This window comes from Stomoxys calcitrans, chromosome 4, assembly GCF_963082655.1.
Source record: "Stomoxys calcitrans chromosome 4, idStoCalc2.1, whole genome shotgun sequence".
In the NCBI taxonomy this organism is placed as follows: Eukaryota; Metazoa; Arthropoda; class Insecta; order Diptera; family Muscidae; genus Stomoxys; species Stomoxys calcitrans.
Window position 1 is genome coordinate 33,883,659 of NC_081555.1, and position 17,435 is coordinate 33,901,093.

Genomic DNA, 17,435 nt, shown 5'->3' on the forward strand with positions numbered 1-17,435 from the left:
CAAAATGAAAAAGCAAAAGCTAATTTCTACTGCATTTACATTACGCGGGCTCGTATATGTAAAGATTAAAAACGAAGAAAAAGGTACTCGCGTAGATTCATTAAATCAACTCGACCAATTTTTTCGTGTGGCAGATGAACCAAATATTTTACGCTTGGAAAACAATATTGAACAACTTTAATTCGGCGTCAACAAAAATTAATTTCTTAAGATTATTAAAACTTTGCATAAATTACATAAAATTAAAAAAAATTAGTACTTTACCAGAATATTTTATTAATACTAGAAATAACCTCTATCTCACCAACCAATGTCATAATCCCATTAAATCATACAACTACAAATACTATTTACATGCGTTGCTTTTTAATCATTTGTATCGATGACTAATATAAGACACTGTTCCAATGACGGTTTATACAGAATGGTTAGGGTGCTCTCGAAACAAAAACATGGAATTTCTATTGTCCACATCAATGCACAAAGCCTTAACAACAAAATGGACGAGCTTAGAAACATATTTACTTCCTCCAGCATCGATATTGTATGTGTATCCGAGACGTGGTTCCACCCAGAACTTAATGATTTTGTATATAATCTTTCGGACTACAATCTATTTCGAGCTGATCGAGTATCCAATGCAGGCGGCGTGTGTATATACATTCGTAAGGAATTAAAATGCAGCGTAAAAATCAAGTCTGAAACCGATAGTGAAATTGAATATATATTCTTGGAGCTGATAACAAAAGGATCTAAAATTCTTTTGGGAACTTTATACCGACCCAACCGAAATATTCCATTCAATAATCTATTACGCGTAATTGAAACACATTCGGTTTACTACAATGATGTTATCATCGCTGGAGACTTTAACAGCAATCTCTTAGTCGAGAAAAAACTTATGGAGTCTATGAATACACTGGGTCTCTACTCAGTAAATACATCAACACCAACACATTTTTCCTCTGCTGGAAACACACTTCTTGATGCTTTCTTTGTCAACTGCACGTCTAAAATATTACTATACGATCAACTTTCTGCATCAACTTTCTCAAAACATGATCTGATTTTCATTACTTATGACACCTTTGTTGACAGAGCAAAATCTCAAACAGTGTACAGAGATTTTAGCAAAATTGACTTCCACAGTCTCTGGACATTAGAAAATGAAATTAATTGGAGCGTGGTCTATAATTTAGACTCTGTCGAAGATCAAATAGATTATATGGAGTACCATATCACAAATCTTTACAACGCTTGTGTTCCCTTAAAATCTCGAATTGTGTGCAACAATCAACAGCCATGGTTTAGCCAAGAGATCAGACGCCTAATTAACTACAGAGATGAGCTGTACAAGAGATGGAAACGTTTTAAAACCCACTTGCTCTACGACCAGTTCAAAAAGGCAAGAAAAAAAGTTTCGGATTCAATAAAGACTGCAAAAAACCAATATTATCAGCAAAAATTCTCTACTGCAGTCGATAGTGGATCTAAATGGAAGATCATACGCAACATCGGAATAGGACAAAAAAATAAAGCAGTTGTATTACAGTTCTCACTGACTTAGTTGAGGAATTAAGATGCAAAATGGATGAGAATATGACGTGCATTCTAGTTTTACTAGATCACAGTAAGGCATTTGATACAGTTAACCACAAAATTTTGCTCGAGAAACTAAGAAAATTATTCAATTTCGCTAAATCTGCTTGTCGATTGTTATCAACATATCTATATAATAGAACACAATCTGTATGCCATAATAATCTAACATCGAATGTAATAACAGTCAATAGAGGAGTGCCACAAGGGTCTATCTTGGGCCCTTTGTTGTTTAGCATGTATGTGAATGATTTACCATCAATTTTACGTAACTGTGATGTTCACATTTACGCCGATGACGTTCAATTGTATGCCAGCTCACAAAAAAACAATATAGCCCAGTGTATTGATGATATAAACAATGATTTACTAAGCATATATACATGGGCCAGCAGCAACCATCTTACAATCAATCCAACAAAGTCAAAATGCATTTTAATATCAAACAACAAAGTAAACAAAGAAAGTCTACCCCCAATACACATTAATAACTCGGTTATTGAATTTGTGTTGAATGCAACAAATCTCGGTGTAATCTTTAACGAACGCTTAAACTGGACTAATCACATCCAAAGAAATATTGCAAAGACATATGGCATGTTAAGAAATCTATGGGCTGTACAAAACTCAACCCCACTGAATATTCGAATGCTGCTTGCAAAGACCTATTTGGTCCCAGTGCTCCTGTATGGATGCGAATTATTTGCCAACTGTAATAGTGCTGATAAACGATTGTTGACCGTAGCATACAATAGCATAGCTAGATATATCTTTCAAAAAAGTCGGCGGGAGAGAATATCGTCATACTCGTATAAAATTTTTAACATGAGTTTCGACAACTTACTCCAATTTAGGTGTATTACATTCCTACACAAAATAATCTACACTCGCGAACCGTCATACCTTTATACGAAATTGCAATTCGCTCGTTCCAATCGTGGAAGAAAAATTATCCAGTTACGCTACAGAAAAACTAAGTCTGAATACCAGTTTTTGATAAATACCATTCGTCTTTGGAACAACCTCCCCACAACATTACAAATAGTTAGCAACGCATCTCGCTTCAAAAAGGATTTGTCAACATATTTGCAGTAATGCGTAATCTACATAATTTTTTAATCTTAATCTTTATACTTTTACTTTTATATATTTATAGTTTGAAATTGTATCTACTGTATTTAAAAATCTTCATCTTATACCTAGTACTGTAATTTATAAGATATTATGTCTTGTTGTACTAGGATTTCAGATATTTAATAAATAAATAAATATAAATAAATAAATATAAAATTTCTAAGAAATTTTCTCTAAGGACAAAATTTCTAAGAAATTTTCTCTAAGGACAAAATTTCTAAGAAATTTTCTCTAAGGACAACATTTCTAAGAAATTTTCTCTAAAGACAAAATTTCTAAAAAATGTTCTCCGAAGACAAAATTTCAAAGAAATTTTCTCAAAAGACTCAGTGCGGAACATCTTTGGGGAAACGTTTTGGCATATTACCACACAAATGTCGTCGCCAGCATTGATGTTCCCTCCAGGTTTCAAATCCAGACATTTAGCATCAGTCCTTTATCTCTTTTTAACAAAATCTCTAAAAAATTTTCTCTAAAGACAAAATTTTTATGAAATTTTCTATTAAGACAAAATTTCAATGAAGTTTTCATTAAAGACTAAATTTCAATCATTTTTAACACAAAATTAACCAATTCAATTTATATTACAATTATGTTCGTCACCTTGGTTGGGAATTGTAATTTTTTTAATTTTTAAATAAATTTAAAAGAATGCAACATAGCGAAAGCTTAAAATTTCATAACATAGTATTGGGATTTATCGATAAAATTTCTCGATTAAAATGAGGGATTGATTTTATTTAAATATATGTTTGCGGATATATCTAAATGTTGGTATGTTAATTTTTTTAGATTTATTTATGCAAATATTTATGTATATCATATACTTAAGTGTTTAAATATACTTAAATTTTTTTCTGATTTGTCTATGTAAATAAGCGGAATTCTAGTTTTTTTATCTTTTGTTTTATTTAAGAGGGGCAATGCCAATCGATTAAAAACGTTAAAAACAGTTTTTTTTTTTTGTTTTCTTTAAACACAATTCAAACTACTTTTGTTATTGGTACTTTATTTTATTGTAATGAATTATGTATATATGCATAATTGTTTATATATTTTATATTTTTTCTTATTTATAGTTATAGTTATATAGAGGGGGTTTTAATTAAAAGTGCTTTAAATTTTACAAGTTCTTATAGAATTTAGTTTATTTCGTTTTTTGTTTTATTTAAAGTTAATCTATGTTATAGAATAAGTTTGGAAACGGTGTTTCAGCTAACAACTACTATTTGCAAAATAATTTACAAACATACGTACATTGTATGTATGTTCAATATTTTATTTAGTTTAGTTTTTACATTGTTTTAATATTTTACATATTTATAAATATATATGAGGACAATGGGAAAAGATCATTCGACTCAAAATCGATTAATCAATTTTAAATCGATTATTCGACTAAATCGAATATTTGATTTGAAATCGATTATTCGATTTGTATTCGATTATTCATTTAAAATTGATTATTAGATTTGAATTCAATTTTTGATAATTTCAAGAAGATTGAAATTGATTATCAGATTTAAAATCATCTGTCCGATTTCAAAAGGTTTGCTTTAGACACGATTATACGCTACAAAATCCATTATTCGATAAAAATCCATTATTCGATTTTTCAAATTATAATCGATATCTTTCAAAATAAAATCTAAAATCAAATTTAAAATCGAGTAGCGCTTTAAAATCGATTATTTGATTTAAAACCGATTAAATGATTTAAAACCGATTATTCGATTGTAAATAGATCTTTCAATATAAAATCGATTATTCGATTTGAAATTGATTCTTGAATTAAATATCTATTATTCGAGAAAATCTATTGGTTTATTTAGGCTAGATTATTTAATTTACAAACAATCATTCGATGTCAAATCGATTATTCGACTAAAAACCAATTTTCCATTTCAAAAGCCCTCTGGGGGGGTGGTCGTTTTTCGATAGTTGATTTAAAGTCGATTTTCGATTTTAATTAGATTATTTGAATAATCGATTTAAAATCAAGCATTAGATTAAAAATGGATTATTCGATATGTCAATTATTCGATTGAAAATAGATTATTCGATTTAATATCGTTTATTCGATTTAAATCGAATTTTCGATTCTAGATGTTTATTCGATTTAATTGATTATAAATTGTTTATACGATTTAAAATCGATTAATCGATTTGTAATCGGTTATATGAGTAAGAATAGTGTTTCGATTTAAACTGCACCATTTGATTTAAAGTAGATTTTCGATTTAAAATCGATTAATTTCCAATTTTTAAATAACAGTCGAATTATAATCGATTATTCGATTTAAAATCAATCATTAGAATTAAAATCGAATTTACAATTCAAAATCGATTATCAGCTTTCAAACCAAGTTTTCGGTATAAAATAGATTATTTAGATTTATAACCAATGTTGAGGCTTTTGTTGAAAAAGCATTTTCCACAGGATACGACGGGACTCACGGAGACACCGGAATTTTGGAATAATGAGGTTGATCGAAGGCTTATCGTAACGGAATTTATGGTAAAGGAAGCCTCGAGGAGCCTCAAACCATTTAAGTCACCCGGACCTGACAGTAAACAGGCCATAAGGGCAATAACAACCAGGACGGTAAGGTCACGAACAGTCCTGGAGTGTAAGAAGGAGAGTAACGCCTTCTCTGACGATGGCACAATCCGCATCGTTGTGTGCCGGGCCATAACGGAGTAAGTGGGAATGAAAGGGCAGACGATTTGGCGGTGAAGGCCAGAGGACTGCCGTCAATAAACTTGGATAACCCGAAGCCTTTCGGGTCGACGCAGTCCGAGCGAAGCAGTCGGTAGGATGGCGAAAATCCTATGTGGTGAACCGGATCGTAAGAGGACGAGGCTACTACTGAAAAAAAGTAAGAGTAAGAAGTCAGTACAGCTTTTGGTATCATAACGGGACACATAGGATTACGAGTTTACTTATGCAAAATCGGAGCGGCAAGTGATAGGGCATTGTCATTGCCCGGCTTTCGCGGCTAAAAGACACCGGTACTTAGGTGGGGACCCAATATCAGACACGAACCAGCTTAGAGGAGTGGTATGGAAAACAATAGTGGCTTTTTAATTAGCATGAAATTCCTTACTTAAAATTTTCTTTTCCGAGATTACTTTTCAGTTTTTAGAGCTTACAACAAGCCAATTATTGGCTTAGGTGTATTTTTCCACAGTGACATGGGGCGGATAAATATCTGCACCCTCTTTTCATCATAACCTAACCTAATCCAAGTGTTCGATTTAAAATAAATTCTTCGCTTGGTTTAAAATCTGATAGTCGATTTAAATTGTAAAATCGATTTTAGTTCGAATGATTGATTTAAAATCGAATAATCGATTATAAATCGACTATAAATTAAAATATAGTGTGCAGACTTCTAGTGAAGTCTGCCAGCTCAAATGCCTTTCCTCTATATCATCTGTTTTCAAATTTAATTTTAACCCTTACACTGCTCTTTAAATCCGGATTTAATGGCTCGATCATCTATTTTCCCTGTATAAAATCAGCTGACGAGATCCTTAAATCCGGATTTAATGAGCAGTGTAAAAGGGTTTTTAGAGATTTTTTTTTTTAAATTTTCTCATAAAATGTTGCATGATCCTTATCTCCATTGTCCCATTGCAGATTGTAGTTGAAAAATTGCATGTCATGATCCTTGCTCTAGTTCAATGTATTAAGAACACTATTTTCTGTTTTTATTTTTACTTAAAAGAACACTTTGAAGATCGCTAAAAATTCTTTGCATAATTACATATTTTTAGATTTTTAGTAAGTTTTTTTTTTATTTTTATTGATTTTTTTTCGTTTCTTCTACTGCTTTTTTATATATTATAAATAAGATTTTCTATTTCGAATATGTAAATATGTTTAATTGTTGTTTTTTCTTCATCTTTGCTAAACAATGGTTAATGCTATATACCATAATTGTATATATATAATATATAAATATGTTATAAATCCTTGTTGCTATTTTTGTTTTCTATATGAGGTGTGTGTGTATATATAGATACATAAATCGATTAAACCACGTTTACATTGATCACTAAAACCGGTTTTAATGACTCAACTTTATGTTATCCTTTTATAAAATCAGCTGATAAGAGCCTTAAATCCGGTTTTAAGGAGCAGTGTAAAAGGGGTTTTAATTATTTTCTTGTTGGATATTACAAAAATCCACATAAAGTTAGGAAAGTATTTTTCTTTCAGTTTGGGCTTCTTTGACTTTTGAAATATGGAAGAAGAAGAACCATATACGACACGGATGTTGAAAATACTAACATAAGTCACAGAGTAAAATTTCGGTGAAATCGGATTATAAACGCGCCTTTTATGGAGCCAAGACTTTAAATCAAGATATCGGTCTAAATGGCAGCTATATCCAAATCTATACCGATTTGGGCCAAGTTGCAGAAAAATTTCGGCGAAACCGGACAATAATTTCGCCTTTTATGGGCTCAAACCTTAAATCGAAAGATTGGTCTATATGGCAGCTATATCCAAATCTGGATCGATCTGAGCCATTTAGCAGAAGTATGTCGAAAGGCAAATCGGGCAATAAATGCGCCTTTTATTGGCCCAAAACCTTAAATCGAGAGATTGGTCTATATGGCAGCTATATTCAAATCTGGACCGATCTCGGCCAAATTGTCGAAGGTTCTAAGACAACTCACTGTCCCAAATTTCTGCGATATCGAACAATAAATTCTCTTCTTATGGCCCCAAAACCTTAAATCGAGAGATCGTTCTATATGACAGCTATATCTAAATCTGGACCGATCTGGGCCAAATTGAAGAAGGATGTGGAAGGCCCTAACACATCTCACTGTCCCAAATTTCGGCGAGATCAAACAATAAATGCGTCTTTTATGGACCTAAGACGGCGGATCGGTCTATATGGAGGCTATATCAAGATATAGTCCGATATAGCCTATCTTCGAACTTAACCTGCTTATGGACAAAAAAAATAATTTGTGCAAATTTTTAGCTCAATATCTCTATTTTTAAAGACTGTAGCATGATTTCAACAGACAAACGAATAGACGGGCGGACATGGCTAGATCGTCTTAGATTTTTATGCTGATCAAGAATATATATACTTTATTAGCCGATCCGGGCGCGCTGCGCTGCGCCTTCTTTAACTCTCCAATATCTTTTTAGGGTTGGGACACTTAGCCCTGAATGTGTATATCGAATTCGTGCCACTGTAGCCTATGTCCCTGGCGATAATATCGGATCCCTTCTTAATGCTGGCGACATTTCCCATGCATGGTCATGTAAAAAATTCTCCCCAAAGAGGTGTCGCACCGCGGCACGCCATTCGGACTTGGCTATAAAAAAAGTCCCTTATCATTGAGTTTAAACTTGAATCGAAAAGCTTTCATTGATGTGTGAGAAGTGTGCCCCTTCTCGGTTCCTGGGTAAATTTTTACTCCACTATCAAATACCTTTCTTTTGGGTGCTATTGTATATTATCGTAGTAGTAAATATTTCCGGTTAAGAGAGACACTTGGCCCTTAATGTAAATAAACGCTTCGTGTTCTAATTTCAAATATATTTAATATGAGCCCCATAATGACATGATCGGTAATTAAATTCTGTTTGAGGGTGGGGTGGAGCCCAGGGACTTTGTCCCGAAAATAAGTATCAATTTCCTGAAAATCAATAAATCTAATAGCTATTTTTTATTTGAGGCCCATATTGACATGAACGGCTAATATGCCCATTTGGGGGTACTTGGGGGATAAGGCGACCTCCCATTACTTGGATCTAATTTTGTATGCCATATTTGTAATCTACTGTCGAATACTTTTCATTTGAGGCCCATATTGACATGAACGTCGAATATATTCGTTTAGAAGAGTTTTTGGCTTGGGGAGGCCCGCTGTGTACTTGGACCCAAATTTTACTTGGGGGTGAGGCGACCTCTCATTACTTGGATCAAATTTTGTATTCCATATTTGTAATCTACTGTCGAATACTTTTCATTTGAGGCCCATATTGACATGAACGGCTAATATGCACATTTGGGTGTACTTGGGGAGTGAGGTGACCTCCCATTACTTGAACCTAATTTTGTATACCATATTTGCCATCTACTGTCGAATACTTTTTATTTGACGCCCATATTGACATGAACGTCGAATATATCTGTTTAAAAGAGTTTTTGGGTTGGGGAGGCCCGCTATGTACTTGGACCCAAATTTTAGTGCGATATTCGTTTTCTAGTCCCCAATACCTTTCATTTGATATCCATATTGTGCCTATCGGTCCATTTTCGACTTTGGATGGCGTTGTTGGGATAAAGGGGAAGGTCCTCCCCCTACGAAATCAACAAATTACAAAGTCTATTTGTCCTTCCTGACCATATTCGCAATCTACTCCCGAAAACCCTTCATTTGAGTCCCATTGTCCTTTTTGAGTCCCATTGTCATGATCGTCCAAAAACCCTATTTTAGGGGGTTTTGGGGTTGGGACGGCCCCTCAGTTACTCTGACCAACTTTTTAATATGAAATTCGTCCACCTATTGTCCAGATCGGTCCACATTTATTTTTGGGTAGTACTTTTGGGGTTAGGGGGAGCGTCCGCCCCCCTTTTCGATATCAAAAAATTATATAACCTATGTTTCCTTCCAGGCCAACCTAGACAATCTGTGAAAATTACAGGGAAATCGGTTCAGCCGTTTTGAGTCTTCACGGAACAAACAAACAAACCGACAAACAAACACAAATTCAATTTTATATATAAGACAGGGTCGGAAATGGATATTTTGATGTGTTGCAAACTGAATGACAAAATGAATATATCCCCATCCTTTGGTGGTGGGTATAAAAAAAGCTCTATGTTCGGCATTGGAATCAATCAAAAATGTCGATATCTTTAGGGATAAAAATTGCTTATAAATCCTTGGATGCTATCCCTATAAAAGAAAAATACTTTTAATTTGCTATTCTTTATGTGGGTTCTTTTATCCAATTATCGACAGTTGTTTGGTAATGTATGTTAGTACTGATGCATGGTATGTTATGTATCTTTTTGTATGTTGAGTGTATCAAATCGAGTCAAGTGAGTGAGTGAGTGAGTGTATGACAAATAGTTTTTAAAATGAGGTAAAACTGTTATTTCGTTATTATCTTTAAATGTAGTAATAGATTTTTTTTCTTAACTTTCATCATCTGTTTTTACTTTAATGTAAGAAATCAAACAAATTGCAATTAAAAATGGATGTGTGCGTAAAAGATGATTGTAAATGTGTCTACGTTTAAGTACTTAAACATGAACGTTTTTCATTTTAAAATTTATGTATGAGTTCTTTATATACGAGTATATATTGCAGATTGATTTTGGTTGAATTTTTTTTTATATATATTTTTGTTTCTTATTTAAGATCACTACTATTGTTTTTTTACTATACTTGAGACGCAATGTGTGTTTCATTTTTATTTTGTATTATTTTTCTTTTTTGCTAAAATTTAATTTCTTAGGGATTTTTTAGGCCCATTAGTACATTATACAGATTGTGTGTGTGTGTGTAAATCTTTGACATATAAAATAATTTTGAAAAATATACATATGAGGTGATATTTGGACTCATGAATTGCAACTATTCTATTATGCTCACATAGTTTCTTAAATGGAATAGAATATACATTTATACAAAATTCCATGAAAATGAACTAAAGTTAATAGATATACTAAATTGAAGTTCATTCTTCAATTTCAGGTTAAATAAAAAAGAAATGTTGTAATAAACAAACATTTAAAATAGTATCTTATATATTTTTTTAAAGGTTATTGTAAAAGTTTATTTTATGAAATAAACGATATTCAAATTTTTAACAAAAACATTTTTTTTCTCAAAACAAAAACAAGTTTTTTTATAGTAAGACAATTTTACTAAGAAGAAATATAAGAATAGACATTTATTTTTATCAAATTCCTTATGTAAAAAATGTTAGAAACACATAGCGCCAAGAAAGCTAGGGAATAAAAGTAAATTTTAAAACAAAATTTTCTTAAACAATTTAGAAATGTTCTCTATAGACAAACGAAAGCCAAAATTTCTATGAAATTTTCTTTAAATACATAAATTGAAAAATTTTTTCCAAGACAAAATTGCAAAAAAAATGTTTCCAAATAAGTATGTATGCACAGATTGTATGCTTTTAAATTTGCTGGTTCTGAAGACTCAATACCAAAAGGCCTTAGGGAAACCAAAAAATATTCATATCTTTAATAAAGTTCATCTTCTGAAGGTGTATTCGAGTGTTCCTTTACAAGACTGCAGTATTTTCAGGATTGCTTTGAAGTAATTTTGAGTAAGAAAATTCTGGCGTTCGATCCTTGTGGAACATTTGAAAGGAAAAACAGCATTGTACACTGAGGATAGATTCTAAGAAGTCGGCGATATTGATTAAAACCCCCCGGAATCGCAAATAGTATTATTTTTTGATGTTATTCGTACAGGCTATAAAAATTCTCTTCTCCGTTTCGGTTTTCTTTCAGACACATAATAAACTATAATTATTGTTGTTGTCGACTAACACGCATATTGCTTAAGTTAACGAACACGGGTCTAGCAAATGCGATTACTGGCTGCTTCACTCGGTAATCTTGGCCCATTTTGATGATTTTGATGAAATTTCACATTTTCATTACTTAGAGCATTAATATTGATATAAAGTTGGATCTAATTAGATCCAAATGGATCTGCCACATCTAATTGCATATAATTACACTTCATGCTATATATAACTGTAGTAGTAGATATACATGAATATGGAACCAGATATAATTATATCTGCTATATTTAATAATATCTAAAGAGATATGTTATATATATATATCTATAGCTGGCCTTAAATATAATTATATCTTGGGCTCTATATATGCATATCTTGCGCTACAAATAATTGCATTTTATTCTCTCAGTGTTTTAACGTAGAAATGCTTATATTCTATTTTAAATTATATAGCAAATAATATATTCACGTTAGTAATCCTTTAAGGCATTTTACTAAAATAGTTTCCAATTCTAAAAATATGTGATTGATGGTGTTAACAATTGGTAGTATGTCATATAGGCAGTTTTATTTTCTAAACGTAATATGGTTACAGAATGTAAAATATTCAAAATTTTTATGAGATTCGAAAAGAACAGTAGATGTTGTCCATAAAGGAGCTGTTTCAAATTTCATCGAAATCGGATAGATAATACTCTTTTTATGAACTTGATACTCTATTTCGGGGTATCGGTCTATATGGTAGCTATATCTAAATATGGTCCGACCTGGACCACATTCAACAAAAAGGTGTGGAAGTCTGTTGGAAAACTTACTGTTGCAAATTTCATCGAAATCGGAAAAAAATGCTCCTTTTATGGGTGCAAGTGCAACCCAAACACATAGAGTAGGAGGAAACTCAAATTCATAACAACTTTTCAAGAGTAAGCTAAAACAAGTAAAAAGGCGTTAAGAACTTTGGATACCCACCACCTCGGGTATATATGTAAACCACCTTTCATCAAAATTCGTTGAAAATTCCATACCATCTGTCCCATAGCAGTTATATCGCAATATGTTCCGATTTGGACCAAATACTAATAACGACACGGATGTCGAAAAACCTAACATAAGTCACTGTCCCAAATTTCTGCGACATCGGACTATAAATGCGCCTTTTAGGGCATAAAACCTTAAACCGAGAGTTCGGTCTATATGACAGCTATATACAAACCTGGACCGATCTCAGCCAAATTAAAGAAAAATGTCGAAGGGCCCAACACAACTCACTGTTCCAAATTTCGGCGACATCAGACTATAAATGCGGCTTTTATGGGCCCAAAGTCCTAAATAGAGCGATCGGTCTATATGGCAGCTATATGCAAATCCTGATCGATCTAGGCCAAATTTCAGAGATATGTTGAGGGGCTTAACTTAACACACTGTTCCAAATTTCGGCGACATCGGACAATAAATGAGCCTTTTATGGGCCCAAAACCTTAAATCGAGAGATCGGTCTATATGGCAGTTGTATTCAAATCTGGGCCGATCTGTGCCAAATTGAAGAAGAATGTTGGACTGTCCCAAATTTCGGCGACATCGGATAATAAATACGCATTTTATAGGCCCAATACCTTAAATTTGAAAGATCGGTCTATATGAGCCATATTGCAGAAAGATGTTGAAGGGCCTAATACAACTCATTGTCCCAAGTTTTAGCAAAATCGGATAATAAATGTGGCTTTTATGGGCCTAAGACCCTAAATCGGTGGATCGGTCTATATGGCAGCTAAATCCAAATCTGGACCCATCTGGGTCAAATTGACGAAGGATGTCGAAGGGCCTAACACAACTCACTGTCCCAAATTTCAGCAAAATCGTATAATAATTGTGGCTTTTATGGGCCTAAGACCCCAAATCGGCGGATCGGTCTATATGGCAGCTATATCCAAATATCCAAATCTGGACCAATCTGGGTCAAATTGACGAAGGACGTCGAAGGGCTTAACACAACTCACTGTCCCAAATTTCATCAAAATCTGATAATAAATGTGGCTTTTATGAGCCTAAGACCCTTAATCGGCGAATCGGTCTATATGGCAGCTATATCAAGATGTAGTCCGTCATAGCCCATCTTCGAACTTAACCTGCTTATGGACAAAATTTGTGCAAAGTTTCAGTTCAATATCTCAATTTTTAAAGACTGTATCGTGATTTCAACAGACAGACGGACGGCCATGGCTAGATCGTCTTACATTTTTATGCTGATCAAGAATATATATACCTAATAGGGTGGGAAATGGATATTTCGATGTGTTGTAAACGGAAAGACGAAGTAAATATATCCCCATCTTTCGGTGGTGGGTATAAAAACACATAAGCAATTTTTCTTAATTTGAGATCCAGTTTGATATTATTATATATAATAAGTCTATTTATATCTGGGACAAATTGGAGATACAATTGTATCAAATTGTTTCAGATTGTATCCAATTAGATCTGATTTTATCCAATTACGAGAATATATAACCATTTATCTGGCGTCAGATATAATTGGATCTGACCCTATCAACTTTTTGTTACTCGGGTGTATTGAAAATATTGATTCTGGGAAACCATCGACCAACGGCGGCAGAGCCGATCATTTTGTATAAATTCGATGGCTTTTCTCCATATGGTGTTATAAAGCTGTAGCACCCACAATTTTGGTCCGATCTTTACAAGATTTTGTATGAGTTGTTTTCTTTAACGTTCTAACATGTGTGCAAAAATTCAAAAAAAAATGGTGAAGATTTAGATTTAACACCCATATATATCTTTCATTCGATATGGCCTTTTAAGGCTGTAGAAGCCACAAATTTAGTCCGATCTTAACTAGATTTGGCATGAGGTGTTTTATTTAACGTCCCAAACGTCATAAAATTTAATCCAGATTTAGATTTAACTCCCATATATATCTTTCATTCGATATGGCCTTTAGATCCACAATTTTGTGCCGATCTTTTTAAAATTTCCCATTAGACGTTGTATTTGACGTATTAATACGTGCGAAAAATTTCATCGAACTCGGTCCTGATTTAGATATAGCTCCCTGATAGGTTATTGCTTTTAAGGCTGTAGAAGCCACAATTTTTTTCCGATAATTACAATATTGGGCGTGAGATATAGTTCCCATATATATCTCTTAACCGATATGGCCTTTTAAGACTGTAGAAAGCCTCAGTTCTTGACCTATCATAAGAAAATATTACAAAGTTTTATTCGATATTTCAATAGGTTTGCAAAATTAAAGTCTGACTAGATTTGGAGATAAGTTCTATATATCAAAAGTAGTACGAAGACTCGGGTATTATATAGTCGGCTCCGCCTGACTTACCTTACTGGTTTTTACCAATTACTTTTCGCCAATCGAAATTTCATAAGGATACCTTTTTCCTAACTCTAGCTAGAATTTTTCTAAGACAGCTCTATTCTAGGGTATTTTTCTTCCCATTCCTTGTTAATGGGTTAAGGAATCAAGTAACAGAGAATTGGGTACACTGAACACCAAAAACATAGCCCAGACTCAGACAGCTTAAATTTTACCAAAATATTCGCAAAGAGATGTGCATATTAAATTCCCGATCAACTCTTGTCAAACCTATTTTCCACTAACCACTTATGATCCGACATTCAGCACCACGCGTCACGCTTGCGAAGAGCATTGGTTCGAAGATTGCTCTCTGCAACACTCAAATATTCTCGACTGTTCAATCCCTTCAGATTTTGTAAACTAGTGACGATCACTGCCGAAAACCGCTTCACACGTCAGAGTCTTCATGACTCTCTAAATCCCAAGATGTCAATAAAAACCCCCTACGCCATTCATCCTGCCATCGTCTACTACTAAATTTGCCATGAACAATCCATTTTGGAACAGGGTTCAACGTTCGAACGTTTAAGTTCAATGACAAGCGGCCTCTTCTTTATGCCGAGTCCGAATGGCGTGCCGCATAGCGACACCACTTGGTAGAGATGTTTAACATGGCAGGATACCAAACCAATGTAGCCAGCATTTGTAAGGGGATAATCAACTCCAAAATTTTTTTATTTTGTTCACGCCGGAATTTGAACTCAGGCGTTCGGCGTCATAGGCTAACCTCTATGCCACGGTGGCCTCCTGCCTTCGTCTATGTTTACCAAAGGTTGAGAGGCTTGGTACTCTCTTATCGGGAAAACGACATCCTAATCATCGACGTAAGAATAAACTTTATGAAACCTACTTCGCTGCAGTGATATTTTGTCACAAAGAGTTCGATCGCACAAAAACAATCACCTTGAAATATTGCACGGATAATTTTTATTGATGTAGGGTTATAATAGGTAAGGTTTAAGTGGCAGTATTAAATCACATTTATTTGGACAACATTTGTCCATTGTGATACTTCAGAGGTTTGGTTTGGTTGATATGTGGTATTTCATATGAAGTTATAACTTTAACACCCACACCAAATACCGCTCAGGTATCGAGCGGAGAGTCTCAGTGAGAAGTCGGATGGCACCGACTCTTGCACAAATACTGAGTGCCTATGATACTCGATGACGAGCTATAGGCACCTTTAAATAACCAATGACACCCTTTTTCCGCTGCAATTGGTTCTTTGGACCGGAATGAGCTTGCTTGACGAGGAGCACCACCTCCACGTGAAAATTTGGCTACAACAACAACAATATATTGTTCCAACTGAGTCATTGAAATATTGATAAAATACCCTATAGAGTACTCGCATATATATTCTCGATCGCCATGACATTTTAAGTCGGTTCTAGCCATGTCCGTCTATCTGTGGAAAGCACGCTAACTTTCGAACAAGTAAAGCTAGGCGCCTGAAATTTTGGACAAATATTCCCTTGTGTTTAGGTCTGTTGGGATTGTAAATGGGCCATATCGGTTCATATTTAGATATAGCTCCCATATAAACCGATCTCCAGATTATACATCTTGACCCTCTAGAGAGTGCTATTCATATCCCATTTGGTTGAAGTTTTGCACAACAACTTCTCCTAATATCTTAAACAAACGCGCTAAATATGGTCCGAATAGGTCCATAATCTGGTATAGCTCCCATCTAACCGTTCTCCGGTTTTACTTTTTGAGCCCCTAGAGAGCTGGATAACTTTCAAATGCCACCAGCATTAATAAGGGGGTAACCACCGCTGAAATTTTATTTATGTTCACGCCAAAATTTAAATCCAAAAGTTCAGCGTTGTAGACGTTCATGCTTACCTGTGTGGCACGGTGCTCAAATTGATATGAGAGATAACATCAGCAGACTCTTATTTTATGTTGCTTTAAATTAAATAACTATTGTGATGCTTGCTTTAGCACTCATGTTTAGTATTTTCCAATCGATTAGCAACCTGATATACAATAGATCTCTTATAACCAGTCATCCGTTTGGCCGTGACACGAAATAACTTTGAGCACCACACAGGCTAGACCTCAATAAGATAGCGAGCAAAAAGTTTGGATGAGAGTGTGGAGAAAAAAGCGTGAATCCTCAGACCAGATCTAGAAACGAGATAGAGAAATGAACTGGGAAAAGGAAAAGCTGTCAGCGCTTCCTTCAGCACTCATGTTTATTATTTTCCAATCGATTAACAACCTGATACAGATATATTATAACCAAACATCCGTTTGATCCTGTTACCACTAAGTTCTGATTTGTGTGGTGTTAGTCGTATTTATGAGAAGCTCTGCTGGGAGCTATCGGGCGCGTCCACAGGTTGCAAAACAATCCCATGGCAGCCAGTTGTACACACCGGATTGACCCGATGGAATCCTTCATAGGCAAGGGCTGCCGCCTCAATGTACGTGTCCGTCCTTTTTTCGTCATGGGAGAGGCACATCCCGGAGTGCCTTCTCCGCACGCTTCTGGTCCGTGCAGGGATTGACCCTGGACCATGGTTCTGTTCGGTGTGCTAGAACCGCCTCCATCATCGGGCGGTGCCGGTGACATTTCCATTGCATCGCCTGATCTCCTGAGTGACGAATCCTGGCAAGCCGTCATCTCTTTGGGGTCAGATCACTTCCTCATAATTCTCACCATCGACCGATCATCCGACTTCATAACCTCTGAGCGCCGAACGTTTATCGATCAGAAGAAGGCCGATTGGGTAGGCTTCAGAGTGTACACCAATCGCC

The 17,435-nt window shown here is 34.6% G+C and overlaps 1 protein-coding gene across 1 annotated transcript; it reads left to right on the top strand.

The window, feature by feature from the left end:
- The first annotated feature begins 424 nt into the window (after positions 1–424).
- On the top strand, positions 425–1,567 carry LOC131996896 (uncharacterized). Its single transcript, XM_059367087.1, has one exon. It carries the CDS (start codon positions 425–427, stop codon positions 1,565–1,567), a length of 1,143 nt encoding a protein of 380 aa, XP_059223070.1.
- The last annotated feature ends 15,868 nt before the right edge of the window (positions 1,568–17,435 follow it).

Bases quoted from the DNA above. Each gene is read 5' to 3' on its own strand.
- LOC131996896 (XM_059367087.1), top strand. From the start codon at position 425: ATGGTTAGGGTGCTCTCGAAACAAAAACATGGAATTTCTATTGTCCAC.